Consider the following 26,709-nt stretch of genomic DNA (forward strand, 5'->3'; position numbering starts at 1 on the left):
TTTGACAGACTGGTTATGGTCTACTGTGAGTAGATGTGTATAATGTAAGTGAGCACTACAGCTGCAGTAGATCTAGTGCACTTACGTCGTGGCTCAGCATGTCTTGTGTGAGTGGACTGGTGGCGACCTCAGTGATCTTCATCGATCCATTGGCATCGGACACGCTTCACAGTTAGAGATGTGTTAGATTAGGTGAGAGCGGCTAGACATCACAACTAGCAGCAGTTAATCAATCAAGAGAAACATGAGGTTTAGTTCCAGCACTTACTGATAGAGCGTGAGCTTGGCCATCTGCTCCTGGTCAGAGATCTCGTCCGGCGTCCCGCTGGGCAGCGCAGAGGGCCGCTCACCCAAAATGCCCACCATAACCTCCATTAACAAAGGGGATTTTGCCTCTGCATCCCCTTCAATCACCCCAATCTCTGCCCGCCCCCCCCGCTCACGGTCCCGGATGTCCTTGGCCAGAATCATGCCCTACAGTCCACAGTAAACAGCATGAAGTCACACTCTCGCTCCCTCTCTCTCTCACACCGATCAGGCATAACATTATGATATTGAGTTGGTCCCCTGACCCGTCCAGGCATGGACTCCTCTAGACCCCTGAAGGTGTGCTGTGGTATCTGGCACCAAGATGTTAGCAGCAGATCCTTTAACTCCCCCCTGTAAACTGCCTCATCGACACTACATCCTCAAAAAACCTGTCTCAGGCATGATGACTCTGATGATGATCTTTCGAATTTGATTTGTAAAGATTTTGGTTTTTTGGTTCCCTGCCACCGTCGCCTCTGTCACCTTTAGCTTTTGGCTTCCTCAGTTGGGGACACTAAATATTCAACTATATCACTGATCCGCCCGCAGTGACACTGTATGAGAACTGAACTGAGCTGATGACATCACTGTTTCCTCCAGAGCGGCTGAATCAAATTCTGTGGCATTATTTTCCTGTTTAACACTGTGAAGCTGCTTTGAAACAATCGGCATTGTATAAAGCGCTGTATAAATAAAGGTGATTTGACTCTGTAAGTTGCGAGGCGGGGCCTCCATGGATTGGACTTGTTTGTACAGCTCATCCCACAGATGCTCGATTGGATTGAGATCTGGGGAATTTGGAGGCCGAGTCAACGCCTCAAACTCGCTGTTGGCGGTGAACTGGGGTCAAGGGTCAGCATGGGCACCCTGACTGGTCCATACTCCACAAACTGAGATGCTCTGTGTATTCTGAGCCCTTTCTATCAGAACCAGCATTAACTTCTAGAGCAGTTTGAGCTCCAGTAGCTCGTCTGTTTGATCGTCCCACACGGGCATCAATGAGCCTCGGCCGCCCATGACCCTGTGGCCGGTTCTCCACTGGTCCTTCATGACTCTGTGGCCGGTTCTCCACTGGTCCTCCATGACCCTGTGGCCGGTTCTCCACTGGTCCTTCATGACTCTGTGGCCGGTTCTCCACTGGTCCTCCATGACTCTGTGGCCGGTTCTCCACTGGTCCTCCATGACTCTGTGGCCGGTTCTCCACTGGTCCTCCATGACCCTGTGGCCGGTTCTCCACTGGTCCTTCATGACCCTGTGGCCGGTTCTCCACTGGTCCTTCATGACCCTGTGGCCGGTTCTCCACTGGTCCTTCATGACTCTGTGGCCGGTTCTCCACTGGTCCTTCATGACCCTGTGGCCGGTTCTCCACCGGTCCTTCATGACCCTGTGGCCGGTTCTCCACTGGTCCTTCATGACCCTGTGGCCGGTTCTCCACTGGTCCTTCATGACCCTGTGGCCGGTTCTCCACTGGTCCTTCATGACCCTGTGGCCGGTTCTCCACTGGTCCTTCATGACCCTGTGGCCGGTTCTCCACTGGTCCTTCATGACCCTGTGGCCGGTTCTCCACTGGTCCTTCATGACTCTGTGGCCGGTTCTCCACTGGTCCTCCTTGACCCGGTGGCCGGTTCTCCACTGGTCCTCCATGACCCTGTGGCCGGTTCTCCACTGGTCCTCCATGACCCTGTGGCCGGTTCTCCACTGGTCCTCCATGACCCTGTGGCCGGTTCTCCACTGGTCCTCCATGACCCTGTGGCCGGTTCTCCACTGGTCCTTCATGACTCTGTGGCCGGTTCTCCACTGGTCCTCCATGACCCTGTGGCCGGTTCTCCACTGGTCCTCCATGACCCTGTGGCCGGTTCTCCACTGGTCCTTCATGACTCTGTGGCCGGTTCTCCACTGGTCCTCCATGACTCTGTGGCCGGTTCTCCACTGGTCCTCCATGACCCTGTGGCCGGTTCTCCACTGGTCCTTCATGACCCTGTGGCCGGTTCTCCACTGGTCCTTCATGACCCTGTGGCCGGTTCTCCACTGGTCCTTCATGACTCTGTGGCCGGTTCTCCACTGGTCCTTCATGACCCTGTGGCCGGTTCTCCACCGGTCCTTCATGACCCTGTGGCCGGTTCTCCACTGGTCCTTCATGACCCTGTGGCCGGTTCTCCACTGGTCCTTCATGACCCTGTGGCCGGTTCTCCACTGGTCCTTCATGACCCTGTGGCCGGTTCTCCACTGGTCCTTCATGACCCTGTGGCCGGTTCTCCACTGGTCCTTCATGACCCTGTGGCCGGTTCTCCACTGGTCCTTCATGACTCTGTGGCCGGTTCTCCACTGGTCCTCCTTGACCCGGTGGCCGGTTCTCCACTGGTCCTCCATGACCCTGTGGCCGGTTCTCCACTGGTCCTTCATGACCCTGTGGCCGGTTCTCCACTGGTCCTTCATGACCCTGTGGCCGGTTCTCCACTGGTCCTTCATGACCCTGTGGCCGGTTCTCCACTGGTCCTTCATGACTCTGTGGCCGGTTCTCCACTGGTCCTTCATGACCCTGTGGCCGGTTCTCCACTGGTCCTTCATGACCCTGTGGCCGGTTCTCCACTGGTCCTCCATGACCCTGTGGCCGGTTCTCCACTGGTCCTTCATGACCCTGTGGCCGGTTCTCCACTGGTCCTTCATGACCCTGTGGCCGGTTCTCCACTGGTCCTTCATGACCCTGTGGCCGGTTCTCCACTGGTCCTCCATGACCCTGTGGCCGGTTCTCCACTGGTCCTTCATGACCCTGTGGCCGGTTCTCCACTGGTCCTTCATGACTCTGTGGCCGGTTCTCCACTGGTCCTTCATGACTCTGTGGCCGGTTCTCCACTGGTCCTTCATGACTCTGTGGCCGGTTCTCCACTGGTCCTTCACATTGATAGAGACTGGCCACTGCAGACCGGGAACACCCCACAATAGCTGCAGTTTTGGAGATGCTCTGACCCAGTCGTCTAACCGTCACAATCTGGCCCTTGTCAAACTCGCTCATATCCTTACTCTTGCCCATTTTTCCTGCTTCTAATACATCAACTCTGAGGACAAAATGTTCACTTGCTGCCTAATATATCCCACCCACTAACAGATCATCAGTGTTATTCACCGGTCATAATGTTATGCCTGGTCGGTGTATATACAGTATATATAGATAAGATGCCAACCTTCAGACGCTCTTGTTTGTTGCTTTCGGGGCCGTTCCACTGGATAATGGTCTTGCCCATATCCAACAGAAACACACTCCCAGAGTCGAAGCTCTTCCAGCTCATCTCCACCTGCACAATATTCAATCATTTATAGTCTGAGAATTATAGTCTGGATAGTTTTACTCCTCCATCACTGGCTTGATTTCAAATGACCAGGAGAAAAGTTCCCTTATGGAGATTCACAAGCACTTGAAACATTAGAGAGAGAGTTTCCTCACCTCTGTGCCGGTCACTTTTCTCTTCCCCTTCACATGGAGCAGTCTCTGAATGTCATAGGCGTTCGTCTCCACGTGGCTCATTCCCGCTGACACTCCTCCTGACTTATAACTGTAGGACGTAAACACACACTGTATATCTGCGGCTTTCTGTCAGCGACTAAAACACACTCAAGTGAAGCGCGCCACTGATAGTTGAGTTCAGTGGGCTCACTGTCTACACCATTCCCAGTGTTCAGTCACATTAGTCTGTCATTTATAACCGTGTGTGTGTGTGTGTGTGTGTGTGGACTGGGTTTGAGACGCTTACATGATGCCCTGTTTGAAGTATCCGCAGAAGGCGCTGGACTCGTGGAACTGGACCTCGCGGTACTGCACGGGAGAAGAGCCCAGGAACTCGTCCAGCTGGATGGCGTACACCGCAGCGGCTCCTTGCTCGTCCATCGAAGACGTGGACCCAATCCAATAATGGATGTCATAGTATGCAGATTTGCCACCTTTGCGTGTCTGTATAGAAATGAAAGACATGGGATTGGTGATATGAAAATCAGTTGTTGAACAGAAAATCACTTGCAATTCTGTTCTCATCTTTCAGTGAATTAACAACAGTGTGTCCTTACTGAGAGCAGGAGATAGCAGTCACTTTCATAAAACTGGCCATGACATTTCTCCGGGACCAAAACAAGATCCATTTTCTAGAGGAAAATACAATACAGAAGTTATTCACTATCATTCAATGTTGTAAAAATTAAGCTGCATTTCACGAGCATAGCAGAGAAGAAGTGCAGTTTTTCACACTTCAAATGACAAATCCATCGTGCTGCGAAATGAAAGGAGCTTCAGACAAGCAGAGGACTCTATTGTGTGCAGAATAAAGGGGCGGGGCCTGCTGGAGTTAGTTAGTCGTGTGTTGAAACTGGCGGTTATGGTAAGGGGCGGGGCATTTCCCAAACACCAATCACAACACAACCAATCAGAGCACAGTGTGCTTTTCAGAAGGAGGGGCTTCATAGAGACAGGAAGTAAACAGAGCGTTACTGAGAGATATCATGAGAACAGGATCACGCGAGTTACAAGAGCGATCATGTGGTTGAGAGAGTTGGTAATAAACCCAAGGCATAAGTGAACTAAGAGCACATGAAATTACTTCTTGCTGGATGTTTCTTTATGATGATTGAAATCATGAAATGGCCTTAAACAATTACAAAATATACTGCAAAATGTTACGTTTTCTAATATATGAACGGCTTGATTCTGACATCGGCTGGACACTGTTGGCCTGAAACCAGGGTTCAAAATCAGTGCAAACATCTTCCCAAATTCATAATGAGAATCATTTTTAAATCTGGTGTTATCAACGAAAAGAAGCACTAAGGTCATCCTGCGTGTTTCTGCCAAAATAAAAGCTCTGTTTAACGTTTGAAAGAAATCCATCCCATTTCTTGTTTTTAAAAGAATTATTGACCATAACTCCAGAAAAATTGTGAAATATCCCTCCAGTGTAGATCAGCTGTTCTCTGTGTGAATATACAGTATTCCTGTGATCAAAGCTGAATTATCATCATTACTCCAAATCAGGATGATTAGATGCTCAAGACACATTTATGATTATGATCAGTGTTGAAAACAGTAGTGTAAACATGTTTTTAGGATTCTTTGAAAGCTTTCTATTTCAGAGAAATGCTGTTCTTTTGAACCTTCTATTCATCAAAGAAAGACGTTTAAAAAAAACGCACATATCCCATTCTGAGCTGTGGAACTGTAAGACTTTGAATATTAAAGTGTAAATGAACAGCTGAGCACTCGTGTGGGTTTGCTAATGTTACAATTAAACACCGCATAAGGGTAAAAACATGACAGGCAGACGTGACGTAGGCAACAACTAACACAACTGATAATGGCTGTGTGAATGATCAAGAATTGACAATAGTCCATCATGTTAGTGGCACAGAGGCTCGGCCGGCCCTGGGTAACTGAGAGAGCCACAGAAATGTGGTGCAGGAAAGACACAGATTCAGATCTCCAGTACAGGAGGAAACGACGGACGCATTTGTGAACGCCTTTAGGGAACTGATCAAATCTTGTGAGTTCAGAGCTTTAGAACGTGATATGATACGAGGTTAACTCGACGATTAAGAGGTAAACTGGGGCAGGAAGAAGGGCTTATGTTGGACAGAAAGGCTGGACAAAACTCTGAATGATCCTAGAGGAAATTAAAGTCTGTTTGCGAAGCATTAGGATCCTTTGGAAGGTTATGTTATTTTTAGTTTTGTGCTTCTCTCCTCGTCATCTCACTAACACACCAGTGGGCGGGGTCAGATTTTTATTTTTTAAGTTTTAATTATTCTTTCACCAATCACTGCTGATAGAATGAAAACCTACCTCGATTCTCCAGATGAGTATCCCTGGAGAGTGTGTGACGGCTCTGAATGTGTGTTGCATGATGTGACAGACTAGAACACCAGACAGAAAACAAAGCGTTCATTCAGAATCATTACACTTCCTGTTTAAGAAGTTACTCACTATAGTGTCCAAAAGTGGCGTTCGGTGGGGAGATCGGTTTTTAATGACCCTACAAGTTCAATAAAACCATCAAAATAAGAGGAAAATATTGTAGATTTGAAAAGTTTTAAATATGAGGGAAGAACAAAACGCTAAACTTGATTAAGGTATTTATCTGACAAAATTACAAAACTACAACTACATGTTTTTTATTTTACTATTCAAACAAATGCACAGAAAAACTAAAAGCTGACAGGAAGAAGCACACCCTGACTACAACATGATCTGGGGCCAGTTGCATAAACTCAGCCATTATGTTTAGACTGGGTCTTAAGAACTAATTTGACACACTAGCAATTAGTCAAGAGGTAATCAGTCTTACTTTTCTGATTCAAATTAGACCAATCTAACTTTTTATGTAACTGACTTTAAAAGGTTAAGAACAGTCTTGAAGAAAAATAGACAACTAACTTTTAAGACTAGTCTAAGCAGTTTATGCAACTGGCCCCAGTTATTAATATTTGGTTGGTTCTCCTGTTTTGCATGTGGCCAAAAATGATGTTGCAGAATTTGTCATGTTTCATTACGTTATTATCACAAATAAAACAATCGACTCGGAGCGCAACTATGCAATATATTCACAAACTCTTTCATATATTTATGATAATCTTTGTATAAAGTGTGAAGATGTCTGTTTTAAGAACAGCTATTGTAAAAGCAACTTTAAATATAAGTTAGAATGGTTACCTTGAAGGCCAGATAGAGATGTTTGAAGATGATTCTCCTCAGAGATAAACTGATGTGTTTAGTCCAAGTAGAAGCGAACAAGTCCGGGTTTCTCTCTGATCCTGGCCAGGCATAAAGTCAAACATGCCCTTTTTTGTCCATATCTTTGCTCCAGTTTGACAGATGCTTCATTTGATTGTTATTTGCCTGCTGTCACTCCAGGCTCAGCTCAGCAACCAATCAGGATAAGACTTCAGCTCAGTCAATGCAAATGAGTGATGTGAACAAACAGAGATATTCAAAAGATAGGACAGAATTCGTGGAGCAGGTGCTGAGGTTCAGAGCCTCAATCAGTGCGGCCGAAGACTGACCAGTGCTTACACACAGTTTACACACAGACTGACCAGTGCTTACACACAGTTTACACACAGACTGACCAGTGCTTACACACAGTTTACACACAGACTGACCAGTGCTTACACACAGTTTACACACAGACTGACCAGTGCTTACACACAGCTTACACACAGACTGACCAGTGCTTACACACAGTTTACACACAGACTGACCAGTGCTTACACACAGCTTACACACAGACTGACCAGTGCTAACACACAGTTTACACACAGACTGACCAGTGCTTACACACAGTTTACACACAGACTGACCAGTGCTTACACACAGTTTACACACAGACTGACCAGTGCTTACACACAGTTTACACACAGACTGACCAGTGCTTACACACAGATTACACACAGACTGACCAGTGCTTACACACAGTTTACACACAGACTGACCAGTGCTTACACACAGTTTACACACAGACTGACCAGTGCTTACACAGAGTTTACACACAGACTGACCAGTGCTTACACACAGATTACACACAGACTGACCAGTGCTTACACACAGTTTACACACAGACTGACCAGTGCTTACACACAGTTTACACACAGACTGACCAGTGCTTACACACAGCTTACACACAGACTGACCAGTGCTTACACACAGTTTACACACAAACTGACCAGTGCTTACACACAGATTACACACAGACTGACCAGTGCTTACACACAGTTTACACACAGACTGATCAGTGCTTACACACAGTTTACACACAGACTGACCAGTGCTTACACACAGTTTACACACAGACTGATCAGTGCTTACACACAGTTTACACACAGACTGACCAGTGCTTACACACAGTTTACACACAAACTGACCAGTGCTTACACACAGTTTACACACAGACTGACCAGTGCTAACACACCTGACCCACGAGCAGTCCAGTTTGATTCATATGCAGACGGTCGCTTCATATTGGCCCATGGGTTCTTTTGGACTTGTCAATGAAATGTCATGAGGTGTTAATAGCTTGGTGGTGTAAAACCTTTCATCTCTTACACAAATGGCACAAATAAGTGAAGTTAAAATACAGCAAAATCATTTTCCATAATGTGTCCGTAATGTAGGAAGAATGAGAAAATGGAATGTTCCATTAAAGGTACAATACGTAAGATTTTAAGGTTTTAAAATATCCAAAAGCCACTAGATCAGTGTTACATATTGTGTTGACTTGTGTACATTATCCCAAAACGGAATATTTAAATCTGCGATTTTAACCAGGACACCGCCCGTGTGTGTGTGCGTCGCCTATCAATGACATCACACCCGCGCCACCCTCCGGTTTTATTTTGTAGAAACCATGGAAACCATGGACCATTTTACCGCCTAATATGATCTCGCTCACTGCAGTGTGAACAAGTGTCTCATAGTAGCGCAGAGCCAACATTACAACATTACTTTAACACACTCACATGTGTGTGAGAGGATCGAACACACACACGCATGAGCGGAAGAAGCGGAAGCGCTCGTGGCAGAATAAAAGCTCCGCCCACTCAAGAGTCAAGACACGCCTTTCAGTCGAGGAAGAGAAGGAAAATTACACACTGCGCCTTTAATGTTCATATAACCAAGAAAAAACATTTTCTAAATATTAAAAAACTGCACGTTTTTGAATATTCTAAGATAACATTGTTTTAAAGGTGCAGTGTGTAGTATTTATGAGGATCTATTGACTGAAATGCAATATAATACACATAACTAAATCTTCAATGGAGAATAAAAAACATAATGAGCCGTTTCTATCCACACACACCACAGGTCTCTTACAGTGAAGTCGCCATTTTGTGCCGCCATGTTTCTACGGTAGCCCTAAAGCAGGGGTGTCCAAACTTTTTTTAAAGGGGGCCAGATTCGATGTTGTGGACAAACCCGGGGCCGGTCCCTTTTCTATTTTTTATATATATATATTTATTAGGGATGCCACAATTTTCAATATAATATTGAACCATTCGGTACTGCATTCACGGTTCAATACGCGCTTGTGAATTGCGGTTTTTCGGTTTTTCATTAAATAATAATTTTTCTACAAATGCTATCATTTGCCTCCATCCCAATATACTGAACAACGCGACATACATTCCCATCACACGTTAGTGGTAGAGTTATACTCACGGAACACTATAGATATTCACAATCAAGAAAGTTCATGATTTGCATGCGTTTTAAAGCCTTGCCGGCTCATTCGCGTGCTCATGCGTGGTTTTAACATGCGCTTTTCAGAGCGCGCGCACTTAACGCCTGTCAAACACGCGATTGCTGAACTAAGTAGTCTTACTGCGCTAATACTGTCAAATACACACAAGGTTAACATAAACACAGTCGGTTATGTCCTTAAAGAGACAGTTCACCTCTAAAATTATGTAATTATTTACTCACTCTAATATTGTTCCAAACCTGTATTCATTTCTCGATGACAGAATTTTCATTTTTGAATAATTCTCTATTCTCTATTCTTAGAGAAATGTATTCTCTAATCAATGTATTTATTCTTATTTAAATATTCTTATTATATATTAAAATTAAATTTAATCAGTGCTCTATTTAGATCAGCACAGGTAAAACCACACTACAAAAAATACTTTTCTTACTTGGTATTTCTGTCTTTTTTCCAGTACAAATATCTAAAAATTCGTAAATCAAGATGCTTTTAAAAAGGAAAATTACATATTTGTTCTTGATTCCTCGGGGGGTTAGGGAAAAAAACTAAATTATTTGCCAATGGATTAGAAAAATAATCTTGTTTCTGTTTGGGACTGAAACAATATTCCAAACAGAAACATTATTTTTCTTACCCCATTGGCAGATATATTTGCTTGTTTTAACCAAAAACTCACTTCAATTTAATTTAATTTTCCAGAAAATAAGAAAAAATATTTAATGTAATTGAACTTATCTAGTAAATTCATCTTGATTAATTTTTTTTTAGATATATTTATACTAGAAAACAAGATAAAAATACGAAATGACAGAATTTTTTGCAGTGCACACAAGGCAAAAAGTAAAAAAAAAATTCTTTATCTAGACTGGCTTTAAGGTATTTAGTCTATAAACAGATAAATACAAATGCACAAAACTGCAAGTTTATGACAAAAATAGTCTGCAATTTGGCTTGTATTACTCATTTAATACATGTCTACATTACAAATTAAATAAAATTAGAAATTAACCTACATTTCTGACAAATTACCCCAGTTACAGGTAGTGTTACCACTGTAAACACATGATAAATGTTGGTGAATTGTTGTTTGAAAAGTATTTGAACTGAATCGGCTCAGCTGATTTGCACGTTAGTGTTGTTCATTAAGTCGGCGCTGTTTAACTGGATTTAAACTAAATCAAATCACCGAGAGATTCGCAGCTTGTACCGGAGAACTCTGCGCTGAACTCGAACGCTTCTCATTGGCTGTTTAGTGGTCATGTGATCGAGACTCTCAGCAGGTAAACACATTTGTTCAGAGTCAGAGCTCGTGAGTTGTGAAGAGCACAAGTAGCGCCGTTTCGTTCCTATTTTGGCGCTGTTTCCCTGGCCTAAAATCTAGTACTGCCACCTTGCGGTGACATCGTGAAACTGCACGATTTGTAAATGATCTCTGATCGCGGGCCGGACTTTGGACACCCCTGCCCTAAAGGGACAAACTTCTCTACAGAGCTCTAGCTAGTCTCTGCTGTCTCAGACGACATCTGTGTCCTGTGTGGTCCACCGTAGCTTCTCTATAGAGCTCTAGCTAGTCTCTGCTGTCTCAGACGGCATCTGTGTCCTGTGTGGGCCACCGTAGCTTCTCTACAGAGCTCTAGCTAGTCTCTGCTGTCTCAGACGACATCTGTGTCCTGTGTGGGCCACCGTAGCTTCTGTGTGCTCCGAAAGGGAGGGGTGGACGGGTGCAATTCACAACTCCACCACTAGATGCCGCTAAAACTTACACACTACACCTTTAATTTATTGATACACAAAGGCTGCGTCCGAGAACCTGGCAGTGGCTCGTAGCTTCGCTGCTTTATCAGACCCTGGCATGTGAGGCAGCGCTTGTGCTCGAAGGCATCTCACGAAACTTCTTACGCAATGAAAGAGTTTAATGATCTACAGCAACATCGAGAGAGCTCTAGTGAGAACTAAACAACTATTGAATTACTACATTAGTCATTTCTCACTGACATCAGAAGTAAACAAACATACATTTACACAAACTGACCAGCGAACGCAACTTTCGGACGCCATCTTTTTTCCCAGCTCAACTGTCACAGAATGGGACGCACAGGATCAGGGCCGGACTGGGACAAAATTCCAGGCCGGGAAATCTCACACTCATCCAGGCCATCCCTTACACCCACAACACATTTTAAAACCTTAGAGAATCATATTTTTTGTATGGTCATCACAAAAAAAAGGTGTAGATCCACAGGCTGTGACAAAATAATGAAAGGTTCTCTCTTGAACTGCACCTTCTTCCCTTTTCCTTGTCTTCATTTTCCCTGACAGCTCTCGGTCTCGACTCTCTCCCTGGTGTTAGTTTACTCTTCTGCTTCTTTGTAGGCTACTTCTTTTAATACCTGTCACTTCTTCTTCAGCAGGTCTAACGGTCGGAACAGAACGGTCTCAATGTTGCAGAAAATAAAAAAACATTGTAATTTGTTTGCACAGAATCTAAATTTATCACATTAGGACAATGAGTTGTTGTTTTATCATAAAATGTCTTAAATATCCGATATTAAAAACTATTAAATATAAATATATTATTAAAATTTTTTAAATTTCTTGAATGTCAAAATTAGTACAATAATGAATACATCATGACAGTATATTTATATAAAAATAGTAATACTGAACAATGCATTATGACTAACCCTTTTTGATCAGACTAGCTCTCTCCAAACGTAAATCGAAGTGAATATCTGTCTGCTAAATTACTACTGTAACTTTACAATAGATAATAATGATGTCATTTAACATACAGTTTTTTGAATGACGATAGTAATGGGGTGCTACTGCTAACATTTGCTAGCAGTTTCATACTTAGGTACGTTAAAGAAGACAAACCCCCAGCAGGCTTTACAGGTGAAACCGCCCTGCATTTGAAGCCCTGGAGGTCAGTCATTCTGCTTCTTGAGATCTTTCCCTCAATGCTGAATCGTAGCGTTTCAGTCAAGATTAACCGTTTCATTATTTATTTTTGATTTATTTTCAAATGCCGAATTCGATAATTATCACTTTAGTGCATTGGGGCAAAACTGCAATAATATTACAATTAAAATTAAATAAAAATTATTAAAAAGAGAAAGAAAGAGGCAGCAGGCCAAATCAGTTGCCAGGCCACCGGGAATTCGCCCTGCACAGGATTGTGGGATATCAAAGGCAGTGAAGGAAACAGAACTCGAGCAGATGAAGGGTTCTCAGGAGACAGGAAGTGAAGCTGCATCAGATTCAGACGTGCCTTGATGCCTTCCTGCCTTGAAATGTGTCCAGCCGTTTCAGACGCAGCCAATGTCACTTCTGACCCGCTAGCGACAGTCGACAACTAGGTAACTGCAACTTGATTAGTACAATACAATAATAAAGATCTTTTTAACACAATAATTGTTTTAATAGGGCCAATATACAAATACAAAGTAATGCATTTTTAACAAGTGTCTTGAAATCCAACACAAAAATAGCTATAAAAAAACAAAACCAGAAAACATGGAATTCCCGAGCAGAAACAAAGGCCGATCACACTTTATATCAGGCGTCTTTAACGAGGACTGTGATTCTGTCCATGTGTTCAGTGTGTGTTCAGTGTGTGTGTTCAGAAGTGTGTGTTCAGTGTATGTGTTCAGTGTGTGTTCAAAAGTGTGTGTTCAGAAGTGTGTGTTCAGTGTGTGTTCAGAAGTGTGTGTTCAGAAGTGTGTGTTCAGTGTGTGTGTTCAGTGAGTGTTCATTGTGTGTGGTGTGTGTGTTCAGTGTGTGTTCAGTGTGTGTGTGTTCAGTGAGTGTTCATTGTGTGTGGTGTGTGTGTTCAGTGTGTGTGTTCAGTGTGTGTGTGTTCAGTGTGTGTTCAGTGTGTGTGTTCAGTGTGTGTGTGTTCAGTGTGTTCAGTGTGTGTTCAGAAGTGTGTGTTCAGTGTGTTCAGTGTGTGTGTTCAGTGTGTGCTGCTCCAGCTCTTCTCAGTGTGTCTGAACTCCTCAAACGCCTCCATCTTGAGTTTCTTCAGGAACAACACGTCACAATATTCCTCATTATAATAATTAATGCGCTGAATAAAGGGGCGGGGCCTGCTGGAGTTGCCGGTTATGGTGAGGGGCGGGGCATTTCCCAAACACCAATCACAACACACCGCTCCAGTCGACCAATCAGAGCACAGTGTGCTTTTCAGAAGGAGGGGCTTCATAGAGACAGGAAGTGAACAGAGCGTTACTGACAGACTGGGAAGAGAGAAGCCGCAACAATGGAGAATATGAGGAATAATCAACACTCCAGCAGGAAAACCTGCTCTAGTGGAGCCAGAGACACAGACTTGAAAGACAGCTGAAATTAATTAAAAGTACAATGTGAAAACATGCATGTACACAATAAGTGCATTGTATCAAATATATTTTAATGTTAGCATATAGTAGTTAAAGACACCTAATATAAAGTGGGAGCAAAAGTGCAGATTCTTCTTTTTCTAAATAATGTTGTTGGCTGATGAGTAAAGTAGTCTTCATGTTAAAGTTGTAGCTTGTGCGAAGGCGGTTTCAGTGAATGGAACGTGGATAAAGTGTCATAATTCTATCATCAGACACAACCATATAACAGACTCAAGAGAGAGTACAGGAATCTTCATTCCCACGGACCCTGGGCTCCCCAGTGTTCATCCCATCCACTCCCTCGTCCTCTTCCTCTTCCTCTGGAGTGGACGGCGCGGGCGAGAACTCGGAGGGCGCGTCCTCATATCCGCTGCTCTCATCGTTCTCCTCTCCAGCCCGAGCTTCATGCGTCTGGTTCTCCAGCACAGACTGCCCCAGTGTTGGTCTGGCCGTCTCCTTCAGTGGTACCAGCGGAGCGGCTCTGCTGTCTGCGAGCGGAGCTTCGTCTCGGTCCACTGACGTCCCCTCAGGAGCGCCCTGAAGCCACACGGGCCCCGCGGCTCTCACCTCCAGCTGCTCCACTCTCCTTTCCTGCACAAACGGTGAAACATTCTTCAAACAAACATTAAAACACAATCTGAGGCATATTTTAATCCTTACGGGTGGCATCAAATTGCTTTTGAAAGTTTCAAGTAATAATTAATTCCTTACATTTATATAAGACTTTTCTGGATACTAAAGCGCTTTACATGTAAGGGGGGGGGGGGGGGGGGGTCTCCTCAACCAACACCGACGTGCAGCTCCACCTGATGATGTGACGACAGCCATATTGCAAGGAGGCTAAAGGCCTAGAGCGTCGAATCGCTAGAGCGTCTCTTGAGATCAGAGGAGTGAGGTTTACTCACACAACGACTACTAGCTGACCTCCGTTACACCAGCTGATTGGTGGAGGAGTGATGAAGCCAATCAGGATATGGGGATGATTAGGAGGCCATGATGATGGACAGAGGCCATACCACTTTGTGACATGTCTTAGTATGTACTTATTTAAGCAACACTTTGTAACTTTTGGTGCTCTAGTGGATAACAAACAGAACCGCATGCATCTTGTGGAAGAACATAGTAGCCGGAGCTACTTCTGTCTGTCTGTCTGTATTTATAAATAAATGCTCTACTGGGTGGTTGCCCTGCTCGCTTAATAAATAAACTCCAGCTGGTCCAAAACGCAGCAGCTCGAGTTCTTACTAGAACCAGGAAGTATGACCATATTAGCCCAGTTCTGTCAACACTGCACTGGCTGCCTATTAAACATCGCATACATTTTAAAATCTTACTTATTACTTACAAAGCACTAAATGGTTTAGCTCCCCAATACTTGAGCGAGCTCTTAACATATTATACTCCATCACGTCTACTGCGGTCTCAAAATTCTGGCCAGTTGATCATACCGAGAATATCCAAATCAACTGCAGGCGGTCGATCGTTTTCCTATTTAGCACCTAAACTCTGGAACTCTTCCTAACATTGTTCGGGAAGCAGACACACTCTGTCAGTTTAAATCTAGACTAAAAACACATCTCTTTACTGTGGCATACACATAAAACACTTTTTCAATGAAATGATTGTTAGGCTGCATTAACTAGGTCAGCCGGAACCGGGAACACTTCCCATAACACCTGATGTACTCGTTACATCATCAGAAGAATGGCATCTACGCTAATGTTAGTCTCTCTGTTTTATCCCGAGGTTTACTGCAGTCAGCTGGATCCGGGCCGTATCCAGATCAGATGGTGGACCTGCGCCCAGAGAAGACCAACACAGGACCCCGAAGTGTCTGGGAGACCGTGATTAGACTCCCCCTGAAACTGCCTCATCGACACGGCATCTCAATAAACCCGTCTCCTGCGTGTTGCCTCCGATCATTCGAATATTGCACTTTAATAATTATTTAATCAACATCATCCTCAATAAACCCGTCTCCAGCATGTTGCCCCCGGTCCCTCGAATATTCTGATCTATTATGACCTCCGAGCTGTAAAACTGCCAGAATAATAATAATAATACGCTGTTTGTTAATTGGCCAGAGGAGAACTGGCACCCCGACTGAGCCTGGTTTCTCCCAAGGTTTATTTTTCTCCATTAGGTCACCTAATGGGGTTTTGGTTTCCTTGCCACTGTTGCCTCTGGCTTGGCGTGCTCAGTTGGGGACACTAAATTTTTCAACTAAACATCGAAATACATCTAAATAATAAACTAAATTAACCATTTAAACTAAATTACTGATCAAATTATTGATCTAAAGCCCACACTGTCACTGTATGATACTTGAAATTTTTCCAGAATGGCTATACAGCTGAATAAAATTATGCTGCATTATTTTCCTGTTTAACACTGTAAAGCTGCTTTGAAACAATCTACATTGTTAAAAGCGCTATATAAATAAAGTTGACTTGTCTGTCTGTCTGTCTGTCTGTCTATCTATCTATCTATCTATCTGTCTATCTATCTATCTATCTATCTATCTATCTATCTATCTATCTATCTATCTATCTATCATGAATAATGACTGAAGTTAGCTATTTTGCTTAATCTTGAAGAAAGGACTTTTTTTCAGTTCTCAGTTATATCAGTTCCATTATATCTCCATTGGGTCATCCTAACTCTTCTTGTTTGCTGGACGGTGTTCACTAAATTAGCATAGTTTATATATAGTTTGGATGCTCGGCACGTTGCCAGGAAGTGAGAAGGTTAATCTGTGTATTACCACATGGTAGAGAGGCTACGGTGCGTGGCCTTAAGCCCAATTTAAACTTCTGTGCCAAGTGTACGCCGTAGGCCGTGTTGCATGCGTATCCTATGACGTACCCTATGGCGATGGCGTACCCTATGGCGTACCCTATGGCGATGGTGTACCCTATGGCGTACCCTTTGGTGATGGCGTACCCTATTGCGAACCTTATGGCGATGGCGTACCCTATGGCGTACCCTTTGGTGATGGCGTACCCTATGGCGTACCCTATGGCAATGGCGTACCCTATGGCGTACCCTTTGGTGATGGCATACCCTATGGCGAACATTATGGCGATGGCGTACCCTATGGCGTACCCTATGGCGATGGCGTACCCTATGGCGATGGCGTACCCTATGGCTATGGCGTACCCTATGGCGATGGCGTACCCTATGGCGTAGGTGTACCCTATGGCGATGGCGTACCCTATGGCGTAGGTGTACCCTATGGCGATGGCATACCCTATGGCGTAGATGTACCCTATGGCAATGGCGTACCCTATGGCGATGGCGTACCCTGTGGCGATGGCGTACCTTATGGCGATGGCATACCCTATGGCGTAGGCGTACCCTATGGCGATGGCGTACCCTATGGCGTAGGTGTACCCTATGGCGATGGCGTACCCTATGGCGATAGCGTACCCTATGGCGATGGCGTACCCTATGGCGTAGGTGTACCCTATGGCGATGGCATACCCTATGGCGTAGATGTACCCTATGGCGATGGCATACCCTATGGCGTAGATGTACCCTATGGCGATGGCGTACCCTATGGCGATGGCGTACCTTATGGCGATGGCATACCCTATGGCGTAGGCGTACCCTATGGCGATGGCGTACCCTATGGCGTAGGTGTACCCTATGGCGATGGCGTACCCTATGGCGTAGATGTACCCTATGGCGATGGCATACCCTATGGCGAAGATGTACCCTATGGCGATGGCGTACCCTATGGCGATGGCGTACCTTATAGCGATGGCATACCCTATGGCGTAGGCGTACCCTATGGCGATGGCGTACCCTATGGCGTAGGTGTACCCTATGGTGTACTCTATGGCGATGGCGTACCCTATGACTATGGCGTACCCTATGGCGATGGTGTACCTTATGGCGTAGGTGTACCCTATGGCGATGGCGTACCCTATGGCGATGGCGTACCCTATGGCGATGGCGTACCCTATGGCGTAGATGTACCCTATGGCGATGGCGTACCCTATGGCGATGGCGTACCTTATGGCGATGGCATACCCTATGGCGATGGCGTACCCTATGGCTATGGCGTACCCTATGGCGATGGCGTACCCTATGGCGATGGCGTACCTTATGGCGATGGCGTACCCTATGGCGTAGGTGTACCCTATGGTGTACTCTATGGCGATGGCATACCCTATGGCTATGGCGTACCCTATGGCGATGGCGTACCCTATGGCGTACCCTATGGCGATGGCGTACCTTATGGCGTTGGCGTACCCTATGGCGATGGCGTACCCTATGGCGATGGCGTACCTTATGGCGATGGCGTACCCTATGGCGTAGGTGTACCCTATGGTGTACTCTATGGCGATGGCGTACCCTATGACTATGGCGTACCCTATGGCGATGGTGTACCTTATGGCGTAGGTGTACCCTATGGCGATGGCGTACCCTATGGCGATGGCGTACCCTATGGCGATGACGTACCCTATGGCGTAGGTGTACCCTATGGCGATGGCGTACCCTATGGCGATGGCGTACCCTATGGCGATGGTGTACCTTATGGCGTAGGTGTACCCTATGGCGATGGCGTACCCTATGGCGATGGCGTACCCTATAGCGATGACGTACCCTATGGCGTAGGTGTACCCTATGGCGATGGCGTACCCTATGGCGTACCCTATGGCGATGGCGTACCTTATGGCGTTGGCGTACCCTATGGCGATGGCGTACCCTATGGCGATGGCGTACCTTATGGCGATGGCGTACCCTATGGCGTAGGTGTACCCTATGGTGTACTCTATGGCGATGGCGTACCCTATGGCTATGGCGTACCCTATGGCGATGGTGTACCTTATGGCGTAGGTGTACCCTATGGCGATGGCGTACCCTATGGCGATGGCGTACCCTATGGCGATGACGTACCCTATGGCGTAGGTGTACCCTATGGCGATGGCGTACCCTATGGCGTACCCTATGGCGATGGCGTACCCTATGGCGATGGCGTACCCTATGGCGATGGCGTACCCTATGGCGATGGCGTACCCTATGGCGTAGATGTACCCTATGGCGATGGCGTACCCTATGGCGATGGCGTACCTTATGGCGATGGCATACCCTATGGCGATGGCGTACCCTATGGCTTTGGCGTACCCTATGGCGATGGCGTACCCTATGGCGATGGCGTACCTTATGGCGATGGCGTACCCTATGGCGTAGGTGTACCCTATGGTGTACTCTATGGCGATGGCATACCCTATGGCTATGGCGTACCCTATGGCGATGGCGTACCCTATGGCGTACCCTATGGCGATGGCGTACCTTATGGCGTTGGCGTACCCTATGGCGATGGCGTACCCTATGGCGATGGCGTACCTTATGGCGATGGCGTACCCTATGGCGTAGGTGTACCCTATGGTGTACTCTATGGCGATGGCGTACCCTATGACTATGGCGTACCCTATGGCGATGGTGTACCTTATGGCGTAGGTGTACCCTATGGCGATGGCGTACCCTATGGCGATGGCGTACCCTATGGCGATGACGTACCCTATGGCGTAGGTGTACCCTATGGCGATGGCGTACCCTATGGCGATGGCGTACCCTATGGCGATGGTGTACCTTATGGCGTAGGTGTACCCTATGGCGATGGCGTACCCTATGGCGATGGCGTACCCTATGGCGATGACGTACCCTATGGCGTAGGTGTACCCTATGGCGATGGCGTACCCTATGGCGTACCCTATGGCGATGGCGTACCTTATGGCGTTGGCGTACCCTATGGCGATGGCGTACCCTATGGCGATGGCGTACCTTATGGCGATGGCGTACCCTATGGCGTAGGTGTACCCTATGGTGTACTCTATGGCGATGGCGTACCCTATGGCTATGGCGTACCCTATGGCGATGGTGTACCTTATGGCGTAGGTGTACCCTATGGCGATGGCGTACCCTATGGCGATGGCGTACCCTATGGCGATGACGTACCCTATGGCGTAGGTGTACCCTATGGCGATGGCGTACCCTATGGCGTACCCTATGGCGATGGCGTACCCTATGGCGATGGCGTACCCTATGGCGATGGCGTACCCTATGGCGATGGCGTACCTTATGGCGATGGCATACCCTATGGCGTAGGTGTACCCTATGGCGATGGCGTACCCTATGGCTATGGCGTACCCTATGGCGAACCCTATGGCGATGGCGTACCCTATGGCGATGGCGTACCCTATGGCGATGGCGTACCCTATGGCGTAGGTGTACCCTATGGCGATGGCGTACCCTATGGCTATGGCGTACCCTATGGCGTACCCTATGGCGATGGCGTACCCTATGGGGATGGCGTACCTTATGGCGATGCCGTACCTATTATGGCGATGGCGTACCCTATGGCGATGGCGTACCCTATGGCGTAGGTGTACCCTATGGCGATGGCGTACCCTATGGTGTACCCTATGGCGATGGCGTACCCTTTGGCGATGGCGTACCCTATGGCGATACATACATCCACTCATACATCCATCCATACATACATAAATCCCTACATCCATCCATAACAGAACACATCCAGGCATATTTAGCTCTCATGGTGAATGATGAAACAAAGTAAGAGAGACGTGAACACACTCACTCACTGTTCTCCAAACATGGTTATGCAAGCATGCAGAGACTGCCAGCCTCTCTCTCTCTCTCTCTCTCTCTCTCTCTCCACAGTTTGTAAATGTGCTTATGTAATGGTTAGTGTTTGCTCACCTCTCTTAACCTCTCCATCTCCAGCATGACTGAGGCAAGCCTGTCCTCCACCTTCCTCCTCATCACTCTCTCTCTCTCCAGCTCCTGCACAGAAATCATCCACATCATCAGGTTCATGTTTCCTCTCTTACGTCTGATTCAGAAATCTCTCCTTTGCATGAGTGTGTGTGTCTGACAGTACCAGGGTGAGCTGGTGCGTCTCTCTCTGTGTTTCGGCGAGCATCTCCTCCGTCCCCTCGAGCGCGTCCTGAAGACAGTCCACCTGGAACAGAAGCGCGTCCTGCTGGAGCGAGAGCGTCCGCAGCTCCTGCACACACACACACACACACACACCTCAGAGTTCAGCCTCAGCTCTGCACACACACCTCAGAGTTCAGCCTCAGCTCTGCACACACACCTCAGAGTTCAGCCTCAGCTCCGTCTGCACACACACAGCGTTACAGACATCGGCCATACGATAATGAGCACCACTGAGATTCAGATATGATAATGTTCAGATATATGATAATGAGCGCCACTGAGATTCAGATATATGATAATGATCACCACTGAGATTCAGATATATGATAATGAGCACCACTGAGATTCAGATATATGATAATGATCACTACTGAGATTCAGATATGATAATGTTCAGATATATGATAATGAGCGCCACTGAGATTCAGATATATGATAATGATCACCACTGAGATTCAGATATGATAATGTTCAGATATATGATAATGAGCGCCACTGAGATTCAGATATGATAATGAGCGCCACTGAGATTCAGATATGATAATGAACGTCATTGAGATTCAGATATGATAATGAGCGCCACTGAGATTCAGATATATGATAATGAGCGCCACTGAGATTCAGATATATGATAATGAGCACCACTGAGATTCAGATATATGACACTGAGATTCAGATATGATAATGAGATATGATAACTCAGATATGATAATGAGCGCCCCTGAGATTCAGATATGATAATGAGATATGATAACTCAGATATGATAATGAGCGCCACTGAGATTCAGATATGATAATGAGATATGATAACTCAGATATGATAATGAGCGCCACTGAGATTCAGATATGATAATGAGCGCCCCTGAGATTCAGATATGATGAGATATGATAACTCAGATATGATAATGAGCGCCCCTGAGATTCAGATATGATAATGAGATATGATAACTCAGATATGATAATGAGCGCCCCTGAGATTCAGATATGATAATGAGATATGATAACTCAGATATGATAATGAGCGCCACTGAGATTCAGATATATGATAATGAGAGCGCCACTGAGATTCAGATATGATAATGAGCGCCACTGAGATTCAGATATATGATAATGAGCGCCACTGAGATTCAGATATGATAATGAGCGCCACAGATTCAGATATATGATAATGAGCGCCACTGAGATTCAGATATATGATAATGAGCGCCACTGAGATTCAGATATATGATAATGAGCGCCACTGAGATTCAGATATATGATAAAGAGCGCCACTGAGATTCAGATATATGATAATGAGCGCCACTGAGATTCAGATATATGATAATGAGCACCACTGAGTTTCAGATATGATAATGAGCACCACTGAGTTTCAGATATGATAATGAGCACCACTGAGATTCAGATATGATAATGAGCACCACTGAGATTCAGATATATGATAATGAGCGCCACTGAGATTCAGATATATGATAATGAGCGCCACTGAGATTCAGATATATGATAATGAGCACCACTGAGATTCAGATATGATAATGAGCGCCACTGAGATTCAGATATATGATAATGAGAGCGCCACTGAGATTCAGATATGATAATGAGCGCCCCTGAGATTCAGATATGATAATGAGCGCCACTGAGATTCAGATATGATAATGAGCGCCACAGATTCAGATATATGATAATGAGAGCGCCACTGAGATTCAGATATGATAAAGAGCGCCACTGAGATTCGGATATGATAATGAGCGCCACTGATTCAGATATATGATAATGAGAGCGCCACTGAGATTCAGATATGATAATGAGCGCCACTGAGATTCAGATATGATAATGAGCACCACTGAGTTTCAGATATGATAATGAGCGCCACAGATTCAGATATATGATAATGAGATTCAGCACCACTGAGATTCAGATATGATAATGAGCGCCACTGAGATTCAGATATGATAATGAGCGCCACAGATTCAGATATATGATAATGAGCGCCACTGAGATTCAGATATGATAAAGAGCGCCACTGAGATTCGGATATGATAATGAGCGCCACAGATTCAGATATATGATAATGAGATTCAGCACCACTGGGATTCAGATATATGACACTGAGATTCAGATATGATAATGAGATATGATAACTCAGATATGATAATGAGCGCCACAGATTCAGATATGATAATGAACGTCATTGAGATTCAGATATGATAATGAGCGCCACTGAGATTCAGATATGATAATGAGCACCACTGAGATTCAGATATATGATAATGATCACCACTGAGATTCAGATATATGATAATGAGCACCACTGAGATTCAGATATATGATAATGATCACTACTGAGATTCAGATATGATAATGTTCAGATATATGATAATGAGCGCCACTGAGATTCAGATATATGATAATGAGCACAACTGAGATTCAGATATATGATAATGAGCACAACTGAGATTCAGATATGATAATGAGCGCCACTGAGATTCAGATATGATAATGAACGTCATTGAGATTCAGATATGATAATGAGCGCCACTGAGATTCAGATATATGATAATGAGCGCCACTGAGATTCAGATATATGATAATGAGCACCACTGAGATTCAGATATATGACACTGAGATTCAGATACGATAATGAGATATGATAACTCAGATATGATAATGAGCGCCCCTGAGATTCAGATATGATAATGAGATATGATAACTCAGATATGATAATGAGCGCCACTGAGATTCAGATATGATAATGAGATATGATAACTCAGATATGATAATGAGCGCCACTGAGATTCAGATATGATAATGAGCGCCCCTGAGATTCAGATATGATGAGATATGATAACTCAGATATGATAATGAGCGCCCCTGAGATTCAGATATGATAATGAGATATGATAACTCAGATATGATAATGAGCGCCCCTGAGATTCAGATATGATAATGAGATATGATAACTCAGATATGATAATGAGCGCCACTGAGATTCAGATATATGATAATGAGAGCGCCACTGAGATTCAGATATGATAATGAGCGCCACTGAGATTCAGATATATGATAATGAGCGCCACTGAGATTCAGATATGATAATGAGCGCCACAGATTCAGATATATGATAATGAGCGCCACTGAGATTCAGATATATGATAATGAGCGCCACTGAGATTCAGATATATGATAATGAGCGCCACTGAGATTCAGATATATGATAAAGAGCGCCACTGAGATTCAGATATATGATAATGAGCGCCACTGAGATTCAGATATATGATAATGAGCACCACTGAGTTTCAGATATGATAATGAGCACCACTGAGTTTCAGATATGATAATGAGCACCACTGAGTTTCAGATATGATAATGAGCACCACTGAGATTCAGATATGATAATGAGCACCACTGAGATTCAGATATGATAATGAGCACCACTGAGATTCAGATATATGATAATGAGCGCCACTGAGATTCAGATATATGATAATGAGCGCCACTGAGATTCAGATATATGATAATGAGCACCACTGAGATTCAGATATGATAATGAGCGCCACTGAGATTCAGATATATGATAATGAGAGCGCCACTGAGATTCAGATATATGATAATGAGAGCGCCACTGAGATTCAGATATGATAATGAGCGCCCCTGAGATTCAGATATGATAATGAGCGCCACTGAGATTCAGATATGATAATGAGCGCCACAGATTCAGATATATGATAATGAGAGCGCCACTGAGATTCAGATATGATAAAGAGCGCCACTGAGATTCGGATATGATAATGAGCGCCACTGATTCAGATATATGATAATGAGCGCCACTGAGATTCAGATATATGATAATGAGCGCCACTGAGATTCAGATATATGATAATGAGCACCACTGAGATTCAGATATGATAATGAGCGCCACTGAGATTCAGATATATGATAATGAGAGCGCCACTGAGATTCAGATATATGATAATGAGAGCGCCACTGAGATTCAGATATGATAATGAGCGCCACTGAGATTCAGATATGATAATGAGCACCACTGAGTTTCAGATATGATAATGAGCGCCACAGATTCAGATATATGATAATGAGATTCAGCACCACTGGGATTCAGATATGATAATGAGCGCCACTGAGATTCAGATATGATAATGAGCGCCACAGATTCAGATATATGATAATGAGATTCAGCACCACTGAGATTCAGATATGATAATGAGCGCCACTGAGATTCAGATATGATAATGAGCGCCACAGATTCAGATATATGATAATGAGCGCCACTGAGATTCAGATATGATAAAGAGCGCCACTGAGATTCAGATATGATAATGAGCACCACTGAGTTTCAGATATGATAATGAGCGCCACAGATTCAGATATATGATAATGAGATTCAGCACCACTGGGATTCAGATATGATAATGAGCGCCACTGAGATTCAGATATGATAATGAGCGCCACAGATTCAGATATATGATAATGAGAGCGCCACTGAGATTCAGATATGATAAAGAGCGCCACTGAGATTCGGATATGATAATGAGCGCCACTGATTCAGATATATGATAATGAGAGCGCCACTGAGATTCAGATATGATAATGAGCGCCACTGAGATTCAGATATGATAATGAGCACCACTGAGTTTCAGATATGATAATGAGCGCCACAGATTCAGATATATGATAATGAGATTCAGCACCACTGGGATTCAGATATGATAATGAGCGCCACTGAGATTCAGATATGATAATGAGCGCCACAGATTCAGATATATGATAATGAGATTCAGCACCACTGAGATTCAGATATGATAATGAGCGCCACTGAGATTCAGATATGATAATGAGCGCCACAGATTCAGATATATGATAATGAGCGCCACTGAGATTCAGATATGATAAAGAGCGCCACTGAGATTCAGATATGATAAAGAGCGCCACTGAGATTCAGATATGATAATGAGCGCCACAGATTCAGATATATGATAAAGAGCGCCACTGAGATTCGGATATGATAATGAGCGCCACAGATTCAGATATATGATAATGAGAGCGCCACTGAGATTCAGATATGATAATGAGCGCCACTGAGATTCAGATATGATAATGAGCACCACTGAGTTTCAGATATGATAATGAGCGCCACAGATTCAGATATATGATAATGAGATTCAGCACCACTGGGATTCAGATATATGACACTGAGATTCAGATATGATAATGAGATATGATAACTCAGATATGATAATGAGCGCCACAGATTCAGATATGATAATGAACGTCATTGAGATTCAGATATGATAATGAGCGCCACTGAGATTCAGATATGATAATGAGCACCACTGAGATTCAGATATATGATAATGAGCGCCACTGAGATTCAGATATGATAATGAGCACCACTGAGATTCAGATATATGATAATGAGCGCCACTGAGATTCAGATATGATAATGAGATATGATAACTCAGATATGATAATGAGCGCCCCTGAGATTCAGATATGATAATGAGCGCCCCTGAGATTCAGATATGATAATGAGCGCCACTGAGATTCAGATATATGATAATGAGCGCCACTGAGATTCAGATATATGATAAAGAGCGCCACTGAGATTCAGATATGATAATGAGCGCCACAGATTCAGATATATGATAATGAGAGCGCCACTGAGATTCAGATATATGATAATGAGCGCCACTGAGATTCAGATATATGATAATGAGCGCCACTGAGATTCAGATATATGATAATGAGAGCGCCACTGAAATTCAAATATGATAATGAGCGCCCCTGAGATTCAGATA

At 44.7% G+C, this 26,709-nt stretch overlaps 2 protein-coding genes across 2 annotated transcripts in view; both read right to left on the bottom strand.

Moving 5' to 3' along the window:
- avil (advillin) overlaps positions 1 to 7,110 on the bottom strand; it is a 33,059-nt gene extending 25,949 nt beyond the window's left edge. Inside the window, exons 1-8 of the mRNA XM_079844088.1 lie at positions 6,998 to 7,110; positions 6,131 to 6,201; positions 4,369 to 4,443; positions 4,059 to 4,255; positions 3,752 to 3,860; positions 3,492 to 3,602; positions 269 to 474; positions 86 to 164 (exon numbers count right to left, since the gene is read on the bottom strand). Of these exons, the coding sequence (XP_079700214.1) occupies positions 86 to 164; positions 269 to 474; positions 3,492 to 3,602; positions 3,752 to 3,860; positions 4,059 to 4,255; positions 4,369 to 4,443; positions 6,131 to 6,190 (837 nt within the window). The 5' untranslated portion in view covers positions 6,191 to 6,201; positions 6,998 to 7,110. The remainder of the gene's footprint in view (positions 1 to 85; positions 165 to 268; positions 475 to 3,491; positions 3,603 to 3,751; positions 3,861 to 4,058; positions 4,256 to 4,368; positions 4,444 to 6,130; positions 6,202 to 6,997) is intronic.
- Positions 7,111 to 13,340: 6,230 nt separating this feature from the next.
- The window catches only part of LOC307142717 (uncharacterized protein), a 19,537-nt gene continuing 6,168 nt past the window's right edge, over positions 13,341 to 26,709 (bottom strand). Inside the window, exons 4-6 of the mRNA XM_079843776.1 lie at positions 20,841 to 20,966; positions 20,660 to 20,743; positions 13,341 to 14,518 (exon numbers count right to left, since the gene is read on the bottom strand). Of these exons, the coding sequence (XP_079699902.1) occupies positions 14,159 to 14,518; positions 20,660 to 20,743; positions 20,841 to 20,966 (570 nt within the window). The 3' untranslated portion in view covers positions 13,341 to 14,158. The remainder of the gene's footprint in view (positions 14,519 to 20,659; positions 20,744 to 20,840; positions 20,967 to 26,709) is intronic.

The sequence above is a fragment of the Gobio gobio genome, assembly GCF_949357685.1.
Source record: "Gobio gobio genome assembly, chromosome: 19".
Classification (NCBI taxonomy): Eukaryota; Metazoa; Chordata; class Actinopteri; order Cypriniformes; family Gobionidae; genus Gobio; species Gobio gobio.